Source organism: Phyllostomus hastatus, unplaced genomic scaffold (assembly GCF_019186645.2).
Source record: "Phyllostomus hastatus isolate PE091 unplaced genomic scaffold, TTU_PhHast_1.1 phas_scaffold_216, whole genome shotgun sequence".
NCBI lineage: Eukaryota > Metazoa > Chordata > Mammalia > Chiroptera > Phyllostomidae > Phyllostomus > Phyllostomus hastatus.
Window position 1 is genome coordinate 2,555,951 of NW_025334018.1, and position 19,644 is coordinate 2,575,594.

General features: G+C 40.8%; 1 protein-coding gene across 1 annotated transcript; it reads left to right on the forward strand.

Moving 5' to 3' along the window:
- The first annotated feature begins 916 nt into the window (after positions 1-916).
- Positions 917-19,349, forward strand: CCT3 (chaperonin containing TCP1 subunit 3). Its single transcript, XM_045817328.1, has 14 exons — positions 917-1,062; positions 3,025-3,086; positions 3,778-3,828; positions 3,918-3,980; positions 4,705-4,801; positions 8,340-8,457; positions 10,061-10,247; positions 10,952-11,101; positions 14,872-15,004; positions 15,193-15,274; positions 17,301-17,481; positions 18,061-18,306; positions 18,580-18,711; positions 19,021-19,349. Exons 1-14 carry the CDS (start codon positions 1,032-1,034, stop codon positions 19,123-19,125), a joined length of 1,638 nt encoding a protein of 545 aa, XP_045673284.1. The 5' UTR covers positions 917-1,031; the 3' UTR covers positions 19,126-19,349.
- The last annotated feature ends 295 nt before the right edge of the window (positions 19,350-19,644 follow it).

Sequence of the window (19,644 nt, forward strand, 5' to 3'; positions counted from 1 at the left end):
GAAAGGGGCCAAGCTTGGAGAAGTACACCAGCCCCTGCTGTTGTGAGCTTCTATTGAGTTATAAAGGGCGAGGGAGTTGCAGTCAAGTAATCAGGGCTATCACAAAACACGATGCTTCAGTTGATTTTGTGCAGGCATCACTCTATTTGGATGTTATCTTTTGGTTCAGGGTCCACTCATTGTGATAATAGCACACCCTGTTTTACAAATTTTCAGAACACCTGCGCCTTTAGGGAGCTTTCAGTAATTATACCATCCTAAGAACAGAGGCTCAGAAAAACAAGTTACTTATGCCTGACAGGGTCAAGGAAAGGACAGGGAGCTCTGATAAAGAGGGCCTAAAAAGGGCTTTTTGTCCTATTGTCAACAGCCCAGAGGCAATAAACCACAACTCGCAACGCCCACAAGAAAAGCTGGTTACCACCCAGCCCTGCCTGATAGGACTACAACTCCCTGTTTCATCCTGCAGCCAACCTGCCAGGTCTTCCCTCAACTGCAGGTTGGAGTCCTGCCCCTTTCTTCCTCCCCGTTGTTAGGGCTGGAATAATAGAAAGAAAACTGTCACGACTTCCTTGTTCTTTGCTATCCTAAAGCAGCTGAAGCGCAAGCCACTCAAACGACCTCACCTGCGGTATTAATAAAAAGCCTCAACCCCAGCACCCACCCTGAAGTTGAAACACGTACGCAGCGACGTGCGGACGAACTGCCGGAGCTCTCTTTGGCGCTTGCGCCGAGGGTCTAGCGGGGCGCGGCAACCTCATTGCGCAAGCGCCAGTGCTCTCCCAAAGCCCTCATCGCGCTCTCTCTATCTAGCTTGAGTCGCCGTTCCTGCGTAGGGGGCAGGGCTAAGGATGTCAATTGGCCTATTTTCATGCCAGTCAATGAGGTGGGCACGGTGATTGGTGGCCACCCGGAAGGCAGCGGGTTTAGGTGTAAGCCTTGAGGAGGCAACGTTTTTTGCTCTTCTCTCAAGTTCTCTCCAGAAGCTTCTGCCTTTGACATCTGGGTACCTTTGTCTGCGTCGCGTCGCCATGATGGGCCATCGTCCTGTGCTCGTGCTCAGTAAGTTGTGAGAAAACTGGGGGAGGGACCCCCTTTTCTCCCAGCTCGGTCCACGTTTTCCAGGGTTGCCTCATTCCAGTGCCGCCGTGGGACGGCCACTGAGCCTTCCAGTTCCAGTCATCCTCATTTGGGGCCGATGCCCCTTCTCCCGCTTTCCTGCCATCCTTTAACTCATCCCTCCCCTGACAATCCATCTGACTTTCCGGTCGCTGGGCCGTTGTCTTTAAGGCGACTCGTCTCAGGAGGCTCCTTGCGGTAGTAGGCCTTCGTTCTTCGCACCCTCTTATTCTGCACCCTTCCTTAGTGATTTTCAGTGTGGTGGTAAATGAGTAAGGGGTTTGGTTTGGTTTGGTGTTTATTTTGGCCTAGCTTTATAACCTCGGCCCATCCTTTAGTAGCCGCTATGGCCGCGGCTAAATTGCTTGTTTTCCATCTCTATTATTGGGGTTAACAGTATTTCCCCTTAGAATCGTGAGGGTCAAATGAATAAGTAGGTAAACTGTTTAAAAGAATGACACACAGCAAGCGGTATCTTGGGTCACTTTTCTTTTCAGCAACAGCCTTCTTGATTATCCCCTCAGCATCCCCTGTCTGTTCCTGAAGTAAGTCCGCTTCCCTCACTGCCTGAGATGTAATTACTCAGTGTCTCCCGCGTTGTAGTCTATCCCAGTAACCAACCCGAGTTTCCTCAAATTGACTCATCCTCTTCACGAACATTCCAAATTTCTGACTGTTACGTACCTCGTTTATTGTCTTTCCCTGGTGTGTTTGCATTCTGTATGTAACTTATCTGTGACATCTGCAAGACCACCTAAGATGGCCAACTCGCCGTTTTCCCTTGTTTGCCATCTTCTGTAGACTGAATGCCGTTCAGAGATTTTATCCATTTTGTCTATACCTGGAAAGTAACTTTTCAGAAAAAAAATTCTCTTAACCCCGGGGGGAAAAACTATTCTTTTTGATGAATCCATCAGAAAGGTTCATGCAGGATTTTACTTATAGCTGCCTGAAATGGAAATCTAAATCCTGAGAGTTGTGAACGTTTAGACTTGAAGGGACTGATTTGAAAATTTTACAGGTTTATTGTAGGAAGTGTGTAATTTGGGGAGAGGAAAGAAGTGAACATGTGTTGGTTGTTTTTGGTTATAACCACTTGCTTGTCCATTGAGAGCGCCCTGGGGATAGTGGTGCATTGTGAAAGCCTTTTCAGGTCTGTATTAATCCCTGGCATTAGTGGCTGGAACCTGTTGGACTCCCTGTTGAAATATGTACACAGCTCTTACTGATGGGGAATGGACTACTGAGGCATTCTTCTTATATCCAAGCATGGAGTGGCAGTATCTTGCAAACTGGGATACTTTTCAAGATTTGTGTTTCATAGCATACTGGGGGTGGGGGGGCACTATCATTCACTACCAAGAGTATGATTCTCCTTATCCAAGTAGGAACATATGAACCCCCATGCTCTTTCCCTTTTTACATAAAGTAGTGATAGGTTCTTTGTTAGGGTCAAGCCTTTTGAGAATCTAATGATAGCTGTAGAACCATTTCCCAGACAAAAATGCAGTCACTCCCATTTTATCAGGGATTTCACTTTCCCACTGAGGCCCATTCTCGAATCTTAGGTTATGAATCCTTGCTGTAAATACCTGAATGTTTGGTTAGAAAGTGATGAGCAAGATTCCAAAGTTGAAGCATTATGGGTTGTTTCTTAGCATACCAGGAGTTGAACTAAATAAAAAAGTAAGTAGCCATAAGTACATGTTTATTTTTTAACAGTTTTTGAGGTATAATTGACATATAACAAGCTGCACATACTTAAAGTATACAATTTTGATAAGCTTTTATCTACATATACACCACTGAAACCTGTGTGTTTTTGTTTCCCAAGGTTAGGGAATAAATAGCTTATCTACAATGTGACAATCCTGGGCTGTTTTCTTTTGTTTTTACTTATTTTAGGCCAGAACACAAAGCGTGAATCTGGAAGAAAAGTGCAATCTGGAAACATCAGTGCTGCCAAGGTAGCGTATCTTTGAAGTTGTTTATAGAATTTTCCTCCAGTTGCCTTCCCTATTATTTCTGTATCTGTTTGTAGTTAGGCAAAGGAAAAGTTGACTTCCCTTCTTTCTGGACATTTCCTTGAAGGTGGTAGGGAGAAGGAAGCTCTCCTCCTCTAATTAGGCCTTCTTACAATAATTTATGCATAATTTAATTGCTGTATATTGTTTTATATTTTATTTGTGTTTGTCTCTCATACTAGACTGAGTTACTTGAGAGGAAACACTGTATTAATTCCTCGTTGTATTCTTAGTGCTGCTGTAGATCCCAAATAGGTATTCAGTAACTTTGGAATGAAATAGCTCTAGGTCTGATTTAGCATGGTGTGAAGCCACTGTCATGGAAAGAAGTACTAGGACATAAGATTTCTGTTTTTCTGGACTACTGGGAATCTGAAGCTCTGGAAGGCATATCCCTTTTTTCTTGAGAAAAGTCACTTCTTTCTCTATCCACCCTGAAAACATTCCCAAGGGGGAAAACAAACAGAATCTAGCCATATGGTATGCAGTGTCTAAAGAAGCTGCCCACCCTACTTCAGAGGTGACATTGCTAAAACACTGGCACTGTGGGTCACTGATGCCTCTCTTCCTAGCATACACACTTGCATCATCCTCTGATTTGTGCTTATATGTTTTTCTATTTTCTACCCGATAGACTATTGCAGACATCATCCGAACATGTTTGGGACCCAAGTCCATGATGAAGGTAGGTTTATGTCTTGTTGAAACTTCGACTACAGATTTTCCCTTTCTGTTATCTGGAACACTGAAATACAACTTTTACTTTTGTCCTAGATGCTTTTGGACCCAATGGGAGGCATTGTGATGACTAATGATGGCAATGCCATCCTTCGAGAGGTGTGACTTTTCATTATACTTTCTAACATTTTTATAAAGTACCCATAAAGATGTGCGTAGATCATGATTAGTTTCTTAGGGCTGCTGGAACAAATTACCACAAACTTTAAACAACAGAAATTTATCTCATTAAAGGCTAGAAATCTGAAATCAAGGTGTCATGCTTCTGAAGGCTCTAGGGAAGAATCCCCCATTGCCTTTCCTAGTTTCTGATGGTTGACCACATTCTTGGCTTGTAAACTCAGCCTCCTCCTCAGCTGTCATATGGCAGTCTCCTGTGTGTTTCATTGTAATAATGCCAATGGATGGATTAGCCTACTCTAACATTCATGTGACCTTATCTTGTTTACATCTACAATGACACTATTTCCAAATATAGTCACATTTACAGTTTCCAGAGGGTAAGACATCACCCTGTCCTTTTGAAGTACACAATTCAACCACAACAGTGGTGCTCCACTGTAGAAAATATAATGTAGAAAAAAGATAATGTTCTGTTCTCAAAAGACTTTAATAGTTCAGTTTTTCCTTAAAAAGAAAGGGACTTGGAAAGGTGGTTTGCTTAAATATTTTGGGGGTCACTTTTAACCTTTCAAGTTACAGTAAAACAAGGAAAATGAAGTAAGTGTGGAAGCAAGAAGCTTAAGAATTAGGGCCAAGCAGAGCAAATTGAAGGGTCTTTGAATAATGTTGATTCTAGTGGTTGACTACATTTTCTTTTCAGATTCAAGTTCAGCATCCAGCAGCCAAGTCCATGATCGAAATTAGCCGGACACAAGATGAAGAGGTTGGGGATGGGACCACATCAGTAATTATTCTTGGTAAGAGGAAAATGGAAGGTTGATGAGGAAAATTGGATTGAAATGGGAGGATTTTTGCCAGAAACAACATCTGTGTCATATTTTAAGAAGGAAATTGTTACAAATTTAATTACAAATATTTAAGTAACTTGTTGTTGATTACCTATGTATTCTTTCCAATTGAGTATAAAACATTCATCAGTAGTGTAGCATGAACTGTATAAATCTGGTTGAATAAAATACAGTTAATTCTTATTAGTCATAGTAAGTTATATTCTATTAAGTAACCACAAACTGAATTAGTGTATACTAAGCCATCAGTCCTAGGGGACATGTGGGATTAGGTTCCTGTGAGCTCTGGGCACATTCATTAACTGAATATATACTTTATTTTATGTGGTTTGTTGTTTTTTTGTTGTTGTTTTATTGATTTATGGCTAAACAAAGCTAATGTGTTTTTTCTTTTTTTTAATTGATTTTAGAGAGAGGAAGGGAGAGAAAAACATCAGTGTGAGAGAGAAACATTGATCAGTTGCCTCATGTATATGTCCCCCAACCAGGGATTGAACCCACAACCTCTTGGTGTATGGGATGATGCTCCAACCAGCTGAGCCACCTGGCCTTGGCAATATGTTTTTTTTATAAGGCACATCACAGTGTTCTTGCATTTAAAAACTAGACAGCATTTGAGTGCTATGCCATTTTAACAGTGAAATCACCAACAAAATGCACAAAAATGTGGAAAATGTAGTACTAAATATACCACATGAGGATACTTGCTTATAGTCAGCTCAAAAAAGGCAGAACATTGTCTTATTTTTCAACTTCACCTGGGAATGTATTCACTGGAGGTTCAAATTTTTCAACTCTGCGCATGTCTGTGAGTGACCATAAAATTGATGTAAATACCTACTTTGATAGTAACAGGTTTTTAACAAGTAGTCAAATTGACATACGAAATTTGAGAATGAGTCTTGATTGTTCAAGTTTTAATGACTGGTCTTTCCACATTTACTAGGATCATAAAGGATCACTTTTGAAGACTTGACATATTGCTTTTATTTGTTGTATCAGTTTTTAAGTTTGTGAAATGTTTATAACAGAAGGGTTCGGGGTTTTTGTCTGTTTTAAGATTTTTATTTTTTTAGAGGGGAAGGAAGGGAGAAAGGGAGAGAAACAGCGATATGTGAGAGAAGCATCAATCGGTTGCCTCTGGCATGTGCCCCCAACCAGGGACTGTAGGCAACCCAGGCATGTGCCTTGACTGGGTAATAAACCAGCAACCTTTTGCTTCTTGGGACAGTGCCAATCAACTGAGCCACATGAGTCAGGAGAGCAGCATTCATTTTTTAAAATCTAATTGCAGCAACACATTGCTAGGAAATGAGAAAAGAACTGTATTTTAGAGGTGCCAGTTTATAGTGGTGGTTCACATGCCTAAAAAGTAGAGTTCTTAAAATTATTACATGAACTTTTTAAAAAATAACCGTTTAAATTATTTCTAGAATGCCTCTGTACTGCATTTTGAGAATGGTGAGTTGCGTGGGGAAGTTTTCTTGCATCATCACCAACTAATCTCATCTTTAGGTTCAATTCTTTTGAGGATTGGGTTAACCAAAAAGTCCATTTAGTTTTTTCCACAAAATAAAAGATGCGTTTTTCATTTTCACCAATAACTTTATTGATTTGGGTATTTTCAGTACTTTTTGTCTATCTCCCACTATTGGCTCCTAGTGGGTAGAGGCCAGGGGTGCTGCTAAACGTCTTCAATGCATAAAACAGCCCCACAGCAAAAATTGTGTGGCCTGAATGTCAGTAGTACCAAGAAACTTTGCAAACAACTTTCAATACATTCGATCAGTCACAGCACCTTCTCCATACCCTGCACAAATCTCATGTTGCGTTTCTGTTGTGTTTTTACCTTTCTTGAAGTAATAAAGCATAATACACCAAAATGTTGCATATTTTCTTCAATATTAAAATGGCTACACAAATATTCACCAATTTTAATTTTGTTTTTTTAATGCACCCTGGTATAACAGCTGTCACTATCTAACAAAGTTGTTTTGAATGAAGTTAAAGACAACTAAGCACTACTAGAGCCATCGTATGCAAAAAAGTAAATGGACTTTTTGGCCTGCCCAATACATATGATCAGTTCTGTACTTTGAAGCAAAACTTGGAAGATGAAACACAGAGAAGACTTCAGATGCTTTCTCACTATTTTGGGTAGAAGGTGAGCTTTAGATATCAGGCAAAATTTTCTAGCTGATAATTTTAATCGAATCTCCTGGAGATACTAGGTAGGATAAATATCCTTAAGTGTAGGTATCTCAGATATGGGTTGCTTTATTTTATTTATTTTATTTATTATTTTTTTGCTGTCACTAAAGACATCTTTTGTGTTGCTGTTCTATTTAACAGGGCATATGCTTTCTAAGCTAACTTATTTGAGCATCTTTTTAAGTATTTGATTATCTTTTAATATACATGGTGGTCACTTAGGAATTAGTATAAAGTATTGAATTCAAACATTTGAGCACATGAGTATACATGTGAACTTCAGCACATTTGAGTAAGTTTTAAAAATTAGTGTTAGATAGTATAAGCAATTTAATCTTCACCTGAGGATATGTTTTCATTGAGTATTAGAGAGCGGAAGGGAGAGAAGAAAAATAAGACATCAATGTCAGAAACATCGGTAGGTTGCCTCCTATATGTGCCCCAACCAGGGGTTGAACCTGCAGCATTTGGGTGTACAGGATGACGTTCCAAACAACAGAGCCACCCGGCCAGGTCTTGTTATACTTACTTTTGGAAACAAGGTTTTTGCGTATCTTTGTATTTTGTGTGTGAATTAATTACAAAGTAAAGACAAATTTTAAAAGAAAGGGACATTTTACCAATAATTCCTCTTCCAACAGGTAAATTGTGTACATTTTTGTGGGTAGTCTTCCAGGTGTAAAGTTTTTGTGTTTTGTTTCTTTTTTCTTTTTTTTTTTAAATTAAATTTATTTATTTTTAGAGAGGGAAGGGAGGGAGATAGAGAGAGAAACATCAGTGTGCGGTTGCTGGGGGTCATGGCCTGCAACCCAGGTGTGTACCCTGACTGGGAATTGAACCTGTGACACTTTGGTTTGCAGCCCGCGCTCAATCTACTGAGCTATGCCAGCCAGGCCTTGTGTTTTGTTTCCAATACCAGCAGTTTGCATCCTAGGTGTTGAGACAATAAGTCAATTTTATGTTAAGTATTTTTCTGTTTTCTAGTCTTTGGAAATGTTTGTTTGTTTGTTTGTTTGTTTGTTTGTTTAAAACACTGGTAACATTTAGTTAAATCAAAAGACTAAGTAAACCCTAGGATCAATCTCTGATTGTTTAAACTATGTATGATGAAGTTACTTTCTTTATGAGTTGCCTTGTACAAAGTATAAAATTTGGAATAGTATTAACAGCTAAATTGCCTATTTTAGGAAGAAGGTAAGCTATCTTTAGAAGCATAATAAAGTTGCCTTTATAGCCAGGTACTTTTTAAAACATGACATTTTTATCCCTTTTTCAGCTGGGGAGATGCTGTCTGTGGCTGAGCACTTCCTAGAGCAGCAGATGCATCCAACAGTGGTGATCAGTGCTTACCGAAAGGCATTGGATGATATGATCAGCACCCTTAATAAAATTAGGTACTGAGGGAGGACCAGAAATGGGTAGTATCAGGTATGGGAGGCCTGGAAGAGGGTTCTGTTCTTAGGTAGGTGGAGCAAGTCCAGGTGTGTCACACACATGGTGGTTTATACCCTTGTGTCATTTTGTGAGAAAGAGGACAAAGGGGAGAGCAAAATGAAGAAAAGGATGAGGGAAATGAAAGTTAGAAAATAGCAGAGAATACAAAGCAGACAAAAGGAGCTAGGTTTAATTCTTTATAACATATTTCAGTTACCTGGTATCTTCTGGTTTCCATGTAAGGTGCTGCCATGGGCAATGTATAATAAGTAAAGTAGACCTACCTTTCAAGAACTTAGCTTCTCGTTAGGAAAATAAGAAGTTAAAGTAACGATTTGGGATTTAAAATATCTTACCATATGTGATTATAACTAATTCAGCCAACACTCTAATAAAGCACCAGAAAGGATGGTAGCCAGCAGATTTCCATTAAAATAAAAAAGACTGGGACTGAAAATGATAACTTGAATCCATGTAGTAATTGAAGAACTTTATGTTAGCCTCTATTTCTGAGTGCTAATAGGGTAGTGAAAGGAATATAGAAATGAATGACTTCTAACTTTAGGGAATGTTAGTTAAATCATGACATACACAGAATGCAAAAACAAAGCCTGTAATGTTCTACCCTTTTTTATGGCAGGGTCATTGAATACCCAGTAATTTAGTGAGCTCTGTATTATACTGCCTGCTATTAATAAAAGTATATGATAATCTGGCACTTTTAGGGAATGGGGTTATTTAAGTTACATTTATGAAGTAAACTTTATAAGAATGTAGAAACACAGAGGATTTGAGTGTGTGGAATCAAACCATTAGAAAGTTTTCCTGCAAAAACTACATGCATATTTTAGGTAATACTTTTGAAGCAATTGTTTTTTTTTTCCCTAAAATATATATTCAGTAGCGTTTAGTGTTTGTATATTATGTGCCTTACCCTCTTTTATAAAATTTCAGCAATATGGAAAAGTTTGGACAAGATGGTATTCAAGTACTATTACAAATTCATTTTATGGTTCTAAATAGTCTTACCATGTACAAATGCATACTGTTGTTAGAGGAGGCAAACACATAAAAACAGTGAACACTGCGTGGCACACCACGTATTCAGGTGCTGGGTAGAGTGGAATCAGGTGTTCAAATGGATAGTGTGGACTGATGCTGATTATTAAGAGGAACTCTCAGAATTCATTAGAGGTCAGGCTTCAAAGACCAGATGTGTCTTGACTTAGGTTGTAAAAGTTTTAGAATTTACTTGGTTGAAGCAGAAGGTTAAGAACAAATTATTTTACTGTAAGATATATATGTAAGTGTGGAAGAGTTGTCAGACATGGGAACAGATTACTCAGGGGTTTTATACACCTTGTAGGGATGGGTTAGTTATAATCTTGCTGAAAAGGCAGAGGTTTGGACAAGATTACTTGATGTCACATTTCTTTGTAGTCTCCTACAAAGAAACATATTCCCCTAACTGATGTATTATTATAGTCACTGAGATGTAGATGAGAGACTTCTTAAATATCCAAGACCCCTGTTCGGCATATTATCCATTTTTCTTTTCTCCAGTACCCCTGTCGACACTAATAACCGAGATATGATGCTGAACATTATCAACAGCTCCATTACTACCAAAGCAATCAGTCGATGGTCTTCATTGGCTTGCAACATTGCCCTGGATGCTGTCAAAACTGTACAGTTTGAGGAGAATGGTAGGAAGGAGATTGACATCAAGAAATATGCAAGGGTAGAAAAGGTAAGCTCTTCTGGTCAGTACTTGGAGACGAATTGTTTCCTAGCAGGAGTCATCCCACTCGTGCAGCAGTAGGTTTAAATCAGAGCAAGATATCTTGGTAGTTAGAACTAGGAAGAAGAATATTTGCTGTCTGGAAAACAAAAACTTGGAAAAGGGATATTTGGGAAGTAATTCTGTTATCTTCAGTGCTGTGCTAATAAACACAAGGTTTATTAGGAGCTAGGGAATAGTTTATTAGTGTGTTCATTTTTGTGCATTTGTGTACGTATCAGCCACTTGGTTAGGATATAAACAATGTCTCTGTTATACTGTTAATAAATCCCAGAAAGTTTTCTCCATTTCCCTACTAATTTAAAATTAAAAAGTAGCATTAATTTCTTATAGCCAGTAGATGGAGCCCTATGCCTAAAATTCTATGGGACTATCTCAGGAAGTAGAAGAGATCTGAGCCCCTTTAATTAAATCTTTGTCCATTGCCAAGTTTCTGTGAGCTTCAACTGATCTTCAAATTAGGTGTCATGGTCTAAGATGGATGTGCTTCCTAGAGGGGGAAGAAATGTGCAACAGTATTGTTTTTGAGTTTCGTGGAAGAAAGATACTTTAGAAACCCAAAATAATCATCCTTTGGGAAAGATGAATATTTGGGAAAAGAGTTGAGAAATTGTCTCCTCCTGGTTATGGATTAAAGTGGCTCTTTCGTTCAGATACCTGGGGGTATTATTGAAGACTCGTGTGTTTTGCGTGGAGTCATGATTAACAAAGATGTGACCCATCCACGAATGCGGCGCTATATCAAGAACCCTCGCATTGTGCTGCTAGATTCTTCTCTGGAGTACAAGAAAGGAGAAAGCCAGGTAAGGTTCCTGGTTCTATTCCTTAAAATTGATATAAGAGCCCTGGCCTGTGTGGCTCAGTTGGTTGGAGCATCATCCTAACCAAAAGGTTGTGGGTTCGATCCCCAGTCAGGACGCATACCTGAATTGCTGATTAGATCCCTGCTCCAGGCGTGTATAGGAAGGCAACTAATCAGTGCCTTCTCTCTTGAATGGATGTTTTTCACTCCCCCTTCCTCTTTCTAAAAGCAATGAAAAAATGTCCTTAGATGGGGATTAAAAAAATAAATAAAATTAATGTAAGAACCTATTTTAATATGTACAAGGGAAATAAAAGGTATGTTTATTACTAAATGTCAGTTACTAACTTTTACATATACTTTCTGAATCTTAACAGCCCTTTATAAATAGTTGGTATTGACTTCCATTTTACAGATGAGGAATCTAAAGCTCAGAGAAGTTAGATTGACTGGTTAAGGAACACAGTTGATACTGGCCAAATCAGAATTTCACATCGACTGTTTGGCCTCAGGTCCACACTGCCGTGGAGCCAATTTAGCTTTGAAGTGCTAAAGAATAATTTCCAGAGGGCAGGAACCTCACAAGGCACTTGCCCTTGTATGAAACAAAGTACTTTGAGTTTATCAATCAAGGATTTCAAATAAGAATCAATTCATTGGTGGGAAGAGTTCAGACCCAAAATTAATGAGACACTGAACAGAAAATTAGAGGTAACGTTGGACTGAGGGGTCAGAAATGTTAGGTCACACTCTCCACTAACTGCCTTATGACTTTGAATACCAATCACCTTAAAATTAAAGTGTTAGCCCTGGCTGGCATAGCTCAGTGGATTGAGTGCGGGCTGCGAACCAAAGTGTCGCAGGTTTGATTCCCAGTCAGGGCACATGCCTGGGTTGCAGGCCATGGCCCCCAACAACCGCACATTGATGTTTCTCTCTCTCTCTCTCTCTCTCCCTCCCTTCCCTCTCCAAAAATAAAGAAATAAAATCTTTAAAAAAAAAAAGGTGTGATGTCATGGCTTTAACATTATTCTAACTCATACTTTCTGGGATACATGAGAGGGATTGTAGTAGCTGGGGTGACCCTGATTGGTTCCTCTGCTGCTGTTAATGCAACTTTAGATTGCACCCACTACTTCTACACTGATGCCTATGCTCAGATACCAATCTTCTTATTTTTTTTACCAGAAACATTTTATTTTATTTTTTTATTTTGTTTTGTTGAATATCTTTTTTTAAAATATATTTTATTGATTGTGCTAGTATAGTTGTCCCATTTTTTTTTCTTTTTTATTCCCCTCCACCCCCTCCCACCAGCATTCTCTCCCTCTTAGTTCATGTCCAAGGGTCGTACATATAAGTTCTTTGCCTTCTGCATTTCCTGTACTACTACTCTTAACCTCCCCATGTCTAGTTTGTATTTACCATTTTTGCCTAGTCCCTGTACCTTTTCCCCCATTCTCCTGCCACATCCCTACTGATAAGCATCAATGTGATCTCCATTTTTGTGGTTCTGTTTCTGTTCTAGAAGTTGGTTGCTTAGTTTGTTTCAGTTGTTTTTGGGGGCGGGGGGGTCAGTCTTTGATAGTTGTGAGTTTGTTGTCATTTTACTGTTCATATTTTTGATCACCTTCTTTTTCTTAGATTAAGTCCCTTTAACATTTTATGTAATAAGGGCTTGATGATGATGATGAACTCCTTTAACCCGACCTTATCCAGGAAGCACTTTATCTGCCCTTCCATTCTAAATGATAGCTTTGCTGGATACAGTAACCTTGCAGTGTAGGTCCTTGCCTTTCGTGACTTTGAATACTTCTTTCCAGCCCCTTCTTGCCTGCAAGGTTTCCTTTGAGAAATCAGCTGATGGTCTTATGGGAACTCCTTTGTAGGTCACTCTCCTTTTGTCTTGCTGCTTTAAGATCTCTCCTTAACTTTAATCTTGGCTAATGTAATTATGATGTGCCTTGGTGTGTGCTTCCTTGGGTCCAAATTCTTTGGGACTCTCTGAGCTTCCTGGACTTCCTGGAAGTCTATTTCCTTCTCTAGATCGGGGAAGTTCTCCTTCATTATGTTTTCAAATAAGTTTTCCATTTCTTGCTCTTCCTTTCTCCTCCTGGCACCCCCATGATTCAGATGTTGGAATGTTTAAAGTTGTCCTGGAGGTTCCACGGCCTCTCCTCAGTTTTTTGAATTCTTGTTTCTTCCTTCCGTTCCAAATGGTGGGTTTGAGTCCCAGTTTCCTTCCCTTCACTCTTGGTTCCCTGTATGTTTTTCTGTATTTCACTTTGCATAGCCTTCACTTCTTCCTTCATTTTGTGTCCATACTCAATCATTTCTGTGAGCATCCTGATTACCAGTGTTTTGAACTCTGTATCTGATAGGTTGGCTCTCTCCTTGTAGCCTAGTTCTTCTTCTGGAGTTTTTCTTTTTATAAATTAAAAAAATATATATTTTTAAGGAGGGGAAGGGAGGAAGAGAGGGAGAAACATCAGTATGTGGTTGCCTCTCAAGTGCCCTCTACTGGGGACCTGTTCCACAACTGACACATGTGCTGTAGACTGGGAATGGAACCCACGCTTTGGTGCCCAGGCCAGCACTCAATCCACTGTGCCACACTAGCCAGGTTTTTCTCGAGCTTTGATCTGTGCTTTCATTTGAGTCATATTTGTCTCAGAGAACCTGTTACATTGTAAGGGGCGGAGCCTTAGGTATTCACCAGGGTGGGGCAACCCATGGCACTATGTTGTGGCATTGTGTGTGGGGCAGGGGTCAGAGAGAGCACAGTGCTGCTTGCTGGGCTCTTACCCCACTTTCAGTCACTTCCTCCACTACCCACAAATGAATTGTGCCCTTCTAGCACTGATTCCCAGGTGGGTGGGTCTGTGTATATTCTAAGACCCTGTGGGTCCCTCCAAGGGACTCACCTGTGAGACTGGGAGCTTCTCCTGCTGCCTCAACCCCCCACAGGTTTTTACAGCCAGAGGTTTTGAGGCTTTATTTCTCCATGCTGGAACCCTGGACAGCATGGTCTCACTCCCCTGTTGTTCCTCCCAGTTTATCTGCATGCAAATGTGGGACCACCTTGCCTGCCTGCCTGCCTGGTCTGCCAGCTGCAGCCTTGCCAGCTGGGGCCTCTCTGCCCCAGCTGCCTCTGTCCCTCCTACCGGTCTGGGTGAATGTTTCTTATTCAACTCCTTGGTTGTTGAACTCCCACACAGTTCAATTTTCTGGCAGTTCTGTTTTTTGTTTTTTGTTTTTTGTTTTTTAATTGGTGGTGGTTGTCCTCCTTTCGGTTGTATGAGGAAGCAAAGTGTATCTAGCCTATACTTCTATCTTGGCCAGAAGTCCTGAAAACAGTCATTTTAATGCTAATTTATAAAAAAAGATAAGTCTGCCCAACATCACAGAATATATCAGAGATCCAAATCAAATTTTATATTTCTTCTTGTTCTGAAATTGCCCTGGGCATGTGTGCATATACTTCATTGACTCTACATGCCCATGAGTGGGGGGGAAGAGTGACAAATAAGAAATTAGTCCTGCATTTATTAAAATTGGGTCATACACATACTTACTTAATTTACCTTTCTCTTTGCCTGCCTTTGCATGATCTTTAGTAGAGTTTTGTTATTAGCCTTGAAATCTAACTGGCTAGTACAGAATGAAGTCTATTTAGAAATGACCACTATAGGGCATATACATGTTAGGTATGTGTAAGAAGTCATTTGTCTTAAGATTTTAAAATCAGAGTGACTTTTCTTCACCACACAGACTGACATTGAGATCACACGAGAGGAAGATTTCACCCGAATCCTCCAAATGGAAGAAGAATACATCCAGCAGCTCTGTGAAGACATTATTCATTTGAAGCCCGATGTGGTCATCACAGAAAAGGGCATCTCGGGTAGGACTCTTTTTTTATAGTCTGCTGTTAAGGTAGAAGAAGGTTGGTGATTTTATTTTTCCCATATTGGCATAGAGTGAACATAATAAATGTGATGGTTAGGGTACTTTGAGGATTTGAGGATAAAACCAATTTAAAACCCAGGAGCTGTGGTTTTGAGCTTGACACCTCTACTCTTGGGTTTGCAGATTTAGCTCAGCACTACCTCATGCGGGCCAATATCACAGCCATCCGCAGAGTCCGGAAGACAGACAATAATCGCATTGCTAGGTGAGTAGGCCAGGTAAAAATAAGATTCTTCCTTTGCATGTGTTTCTGTTTTGTAGCTTCATAATGCATCACCATTACCTGAAAATGTCTAATATAGGATGTAGTCAGCCATATGAGTTCCGGATGGGAGTAACCTGAGTTTAGCTGTCTGTCGTCTTCAGAAGTCCTCGTGTATTCGGAAAATTGTCTCCTGCAGGAGTCCCTTCCGTACTGCTCCTAACCGGTTGTAACCAGCTTACACTTAAGACTTCTACAATCACTACCTTGGTGGGAATCTATTAGAGTAGCCTGTTTTTAACCAGCTCAGAATATAGCAGAACCATCAGTTGCCTTGACTGGCTCCTTAGCTTAGCTACTGTTAATACAACTTTAGATTGCATTCACTACTTCTGCCCTGACACCTGTGCTCAGATATCAGTCATTTTTAATGCTAATTTATTAAAAAAATAATAAGCCTGCCCCAACATCACAGAATATATCAGAGATCCGAATCAAATTTTATACTTTTTGCTCTGAAATGGCTCTGGGCATGTGTGCATATACTTAGTTGACTCTACATGCCCATGAGTGGGGGAAGAGTGACAAATAAGAGATTAGTCCTGCGTTTATTAAAATTGAGTCAGACATACACTTACGAGGGGGCACCCAAAGAATAAAAGCAGAATTATCTTCCGGTTGGCAGACCCCTTGTAGTTCAGGCCTCCCCCGCTAGGTGAATGTTCTAGGAACCCCTCTGTATCAGTGCACCAGCTGGCGTTGTCGTGAAAGGCTGCCTTCCTGCTTCGGTGAATTTTTTTTGAAGACTATTTCAGTGTGTTTGCCCATTTTGTGATGGGTGAATTACGAGCACGCCTGAACACACCCCGCAGAATGTTCAGCAATTTTTGACCAAAAATGGCATGACCCCTGTGTCCCACCCTCCCTGTTCACCCAATATCTCCCCAAACAACTTCCATTTCCCCGGATGAAAAAAGTCCTTGAAGGGAAATGTTTGCCAATGTGGAAGAAGTGAAACAAACAACAGAAGCACTAAAAGGCATCAAAATTGATGAGGTCAAAAACTGTCTTGAGCAGTGCAAAAAAGGTCTCTAAGTATATTGCATCAGATGGAGAGTACTTTGAAAGTGACTGAAGTTTAAACATGTAAGAATACCCAATTTTTTTGTAAGTTCTGTTTTTTTGGGGGTGTCCCCCGCCCCTGAGTGCGGGGGGGCCCGCACTTTTGGTTTGAGGGAGGTAGGGGAGGGGAGAGAGAGAGAAAAGAAAATGTCAGTTTGTTGTCCACCCTTCCATGCACTCATTGGTTGCCTCTTGTATATGCCTTAACCAGAGATCTATCTGCAGCCTTATCAGGACAAAGCTGTAACCAATCGAGCTACCTGGCCAGGGCTGCATTGTCTTTAATAGAGTCCTATTATTGGTCTTGCAATCTAACTTGATAGTAAAGGATTAATTTTATCTATAAATAACCATTATGTGGTATATACATGTTAGACATGTATAAGAACTCATTTGTTCAAATTTTAGTATCCACAAAATATTACTCTGAATTAAACTATCTGGTTATGGTAGTTGTGTTAAGTATGTGCAATTTTACTTACAAAGCCTTATTAGCCCTGGCTGGTGTGGCTCAGTGGATTGAGCACCAGCCTTTGAATCAAAGGGTTGCCAGTTTGATTCCCAGTCAGGACATGTGCCTGGGTTGCGAGCAAGGTCCCTGGTTGGGGGCGCATAATAGGCAACCACACATTGATGTTTCTCTCCTTCTCTTTCTCCCTCCCTTTCCCTCTCTAAAAATAAATAAGATCTTTAAAAAATAAAAATAAAGCCATGTTAGTTTAAGGAAACTTGACCTGTACATGTTTGAAAATCTATTCCACCAGGCAACCAAGACCTTTTGAGTTAGGTAGCAGTGTTTCTAGCATCCGCGTTTCCCTGTTCCCAATCATAGACCCTAGGGACTTGAGAGATGAGTAAAAGTATCTGAGATCATCTGGTTCCTCCTCCTCTCTCATTTAATCAATAGAGCCTGTGGGGCCCGGATAGTCAGCCGACCAGAGGAACTGAGAGAAGATGATGTTGGGACAGGAGCGGGCCTATTGGAAATCAAGAAAATTGGAGATGAGTACTTTACATTTATCACTGAGTGTAAAGACCCCAAGGCCTGTACCATCCTCCTCCGGGGGGCCAGCAAAGAGATCCTCTCGGTGAGTCAGCCTTGGAACTGTGACTGACTGAACTGCAGGTCATTCCATTTCTTGACTTTCTCAGAGGGCTTAAATCACCCTGCCGTCCACGTAATAGCTATTTGCTTTTGATCTGTAGCCACAGGTATCTGTCTCTCCTGCTTGCTTTTTGAGTCATTCACATTCCTGTACAACAGATCTCCAGAACTTCTTACACAACCGAGACAATGTTTATTGAACAGTGATTCATCGTTTCCCAGCCCCTGGCAACCACTGCTTCCTTATTTAAGTGGAAATCATAAATATTACTTTTTTTCCTCAGAGAGGTTAAGTAACTTAAAAAAGGCACATAGCTAATAAGACAACCTAGATTCACAGAGTGACACCTCTTCCCTACCTACCAGCCCTTTTGCAGTTGTAGTTATTGTGTTTGTCCAAAGCAAAGAGCTTCTGCCTTGCCCAGTAGGGATTCCAAGGACCTTTCTTAGGTGCTTTGCTTGGTGGTTTACTGAACTTGGCAGTCAAGAAGTCCTTTGATATCTCTGATTTGTCCCTGAGTCATCAAGCTTTTACTTCATATTATCTGTTTGCTTTCCCAAGGAAGTAGAACGCAACCTCCAGGATGCCATGCAAGTGTGCCGCAACGTTCTCCTGGACCCTCAGCTCGTGCCAGGGGGTGGGGCCTGTGAGATGGCTGTGGCCCATGCCTTGACAGAAAAATCCAAGGCCATGACTGGTGTGGAGCAATGGCCGTACAGGGCTGTTGCCCAAGCCCTAGAGGTCATCCCTCGTACCCTTATCCAGAACTGTGGAGCCAGCACCATTCGTCTACTTACCTCCCTTCGAGTGAGTTCCTTTCCATGCTATTCTCTTGATGGGGTAGGGAAAGCTGAGTTTGCCTTAAGAGGATGGTTGACATCTCTCTATTCACGTTCTCTTTCATAGCTTGTTTCTTTAATATCTCCTAATTTTTGACTTGTTTGTTGTCGTTTTCTCTTAAATGTTCCTTACTAATTGAGTGTTTTTGGTTTATTTATTTGTTTTAACCTAATGTTTCCTGCCAGCCTATTTGTTTCCAGTATTTTCCCCTCCAACTGTTTATACTTGTTCCAACTATAGGCCAAGCATACCCAGGAGAACTGTGAGACCTGGGGTGTAAATGGTGAGACTGGTACTTTGGTGGACATGAAAGAACTAGGCATCTGGGAGCCATTGGCTGTGAAACTGCAAACATACAAGACAGCAGTGGAGGTGAGGCATATGCTATGCTGTTTATTCCCAGCTAACCTAGTGTGTTTGGTCCCACCATGAAGGGGAGGGGGTATAGAAGGCAAATCTCCCAAGGAATTCCATTTCCCTACTTCAGCTCATAAAAAGCAAGGTAATAGCACAAGTTGCATTCCTTGCTTAGGGAGAACTATGTTTAACGTTCGAGACTCTGAAAAGGTAGCTTTCAGATAAAATGGTAATTATGTTGGAGGTGCTAGATGGTAATGTTTGAAAGAAAACGAATGTCCCTCCCTTCTGCTAACCTCTTTGGGATGGTGGTTTTTCTCCTAGACGGCAGTTCTGCTGTTGCGGATTGATGACATCGTTTCAGGCCACAAAAAGAAGGGCGATGACCAGGGCCGGCAAGGTGGGGCTCCTGATGCCGGCCAGGAGTGAGTGGTGGGCAACATGACCTCAACACACAGAGCCACCAGTCTCCCTCTTCACTGAGCCAGACTGCCGGGACACTGTGGGTGTCTTTGTTTGGAAGGGATCAAGCTGAGGGGCAGCCCCAGTCCCTTTCTGTTCCAGCTCAGTTTGCAGAAGACACTGACATGTAATTCTTCTGTTGTAAGCTTTCCATTCAGTTTGCTTCCTATGATTAAATCTAAGTCATTTGAGACCGTCGTTCTGTGTTTTTCAACCTTGGGTCATATCTCTGCCTCCTGACAGAAAGGGAGGAGGCAGAACACCTTACTGGGGAGTAAGGAAGGTGGGAATAGGGTCATTACGTGTTTATCTGACTTCTTGAAGCAGTATTCTTTAGACTTCTTAGTAGGTGCTGGTTGAAAAGACTTTTGGAGTTCAAAGGATGATACTGTAAAGCTTAAAGAAGGATCACCTTATGTTTACCAACCAAACAACAGGAGGAACCTGTCCAAACCATGGGTGTTCCCCATCTGTTGTTATGTAGAG

Coding starts and splice junctions, on each gene's coding strand:
- CCT3 (XM_045817328.1), top strand. CDS start 1,032: ATGATGGGCCATCGTCCTGTGCTCGTGCTCA. Junction 1,063..3,024: donor TCGTCCTGTGCTCGTGCTCA/GTAAGTTGTGAG, acceptor TACTTATTTTAG/GCCAGAACACAAAGCGTGAA. Junction 8,458..10,060: donor AGCACCCTTAATAAAATTAG/GTACTGAGGGAG, acceptor TCTTTTCTCCAG/TACCCCTGTCGACACTAATA.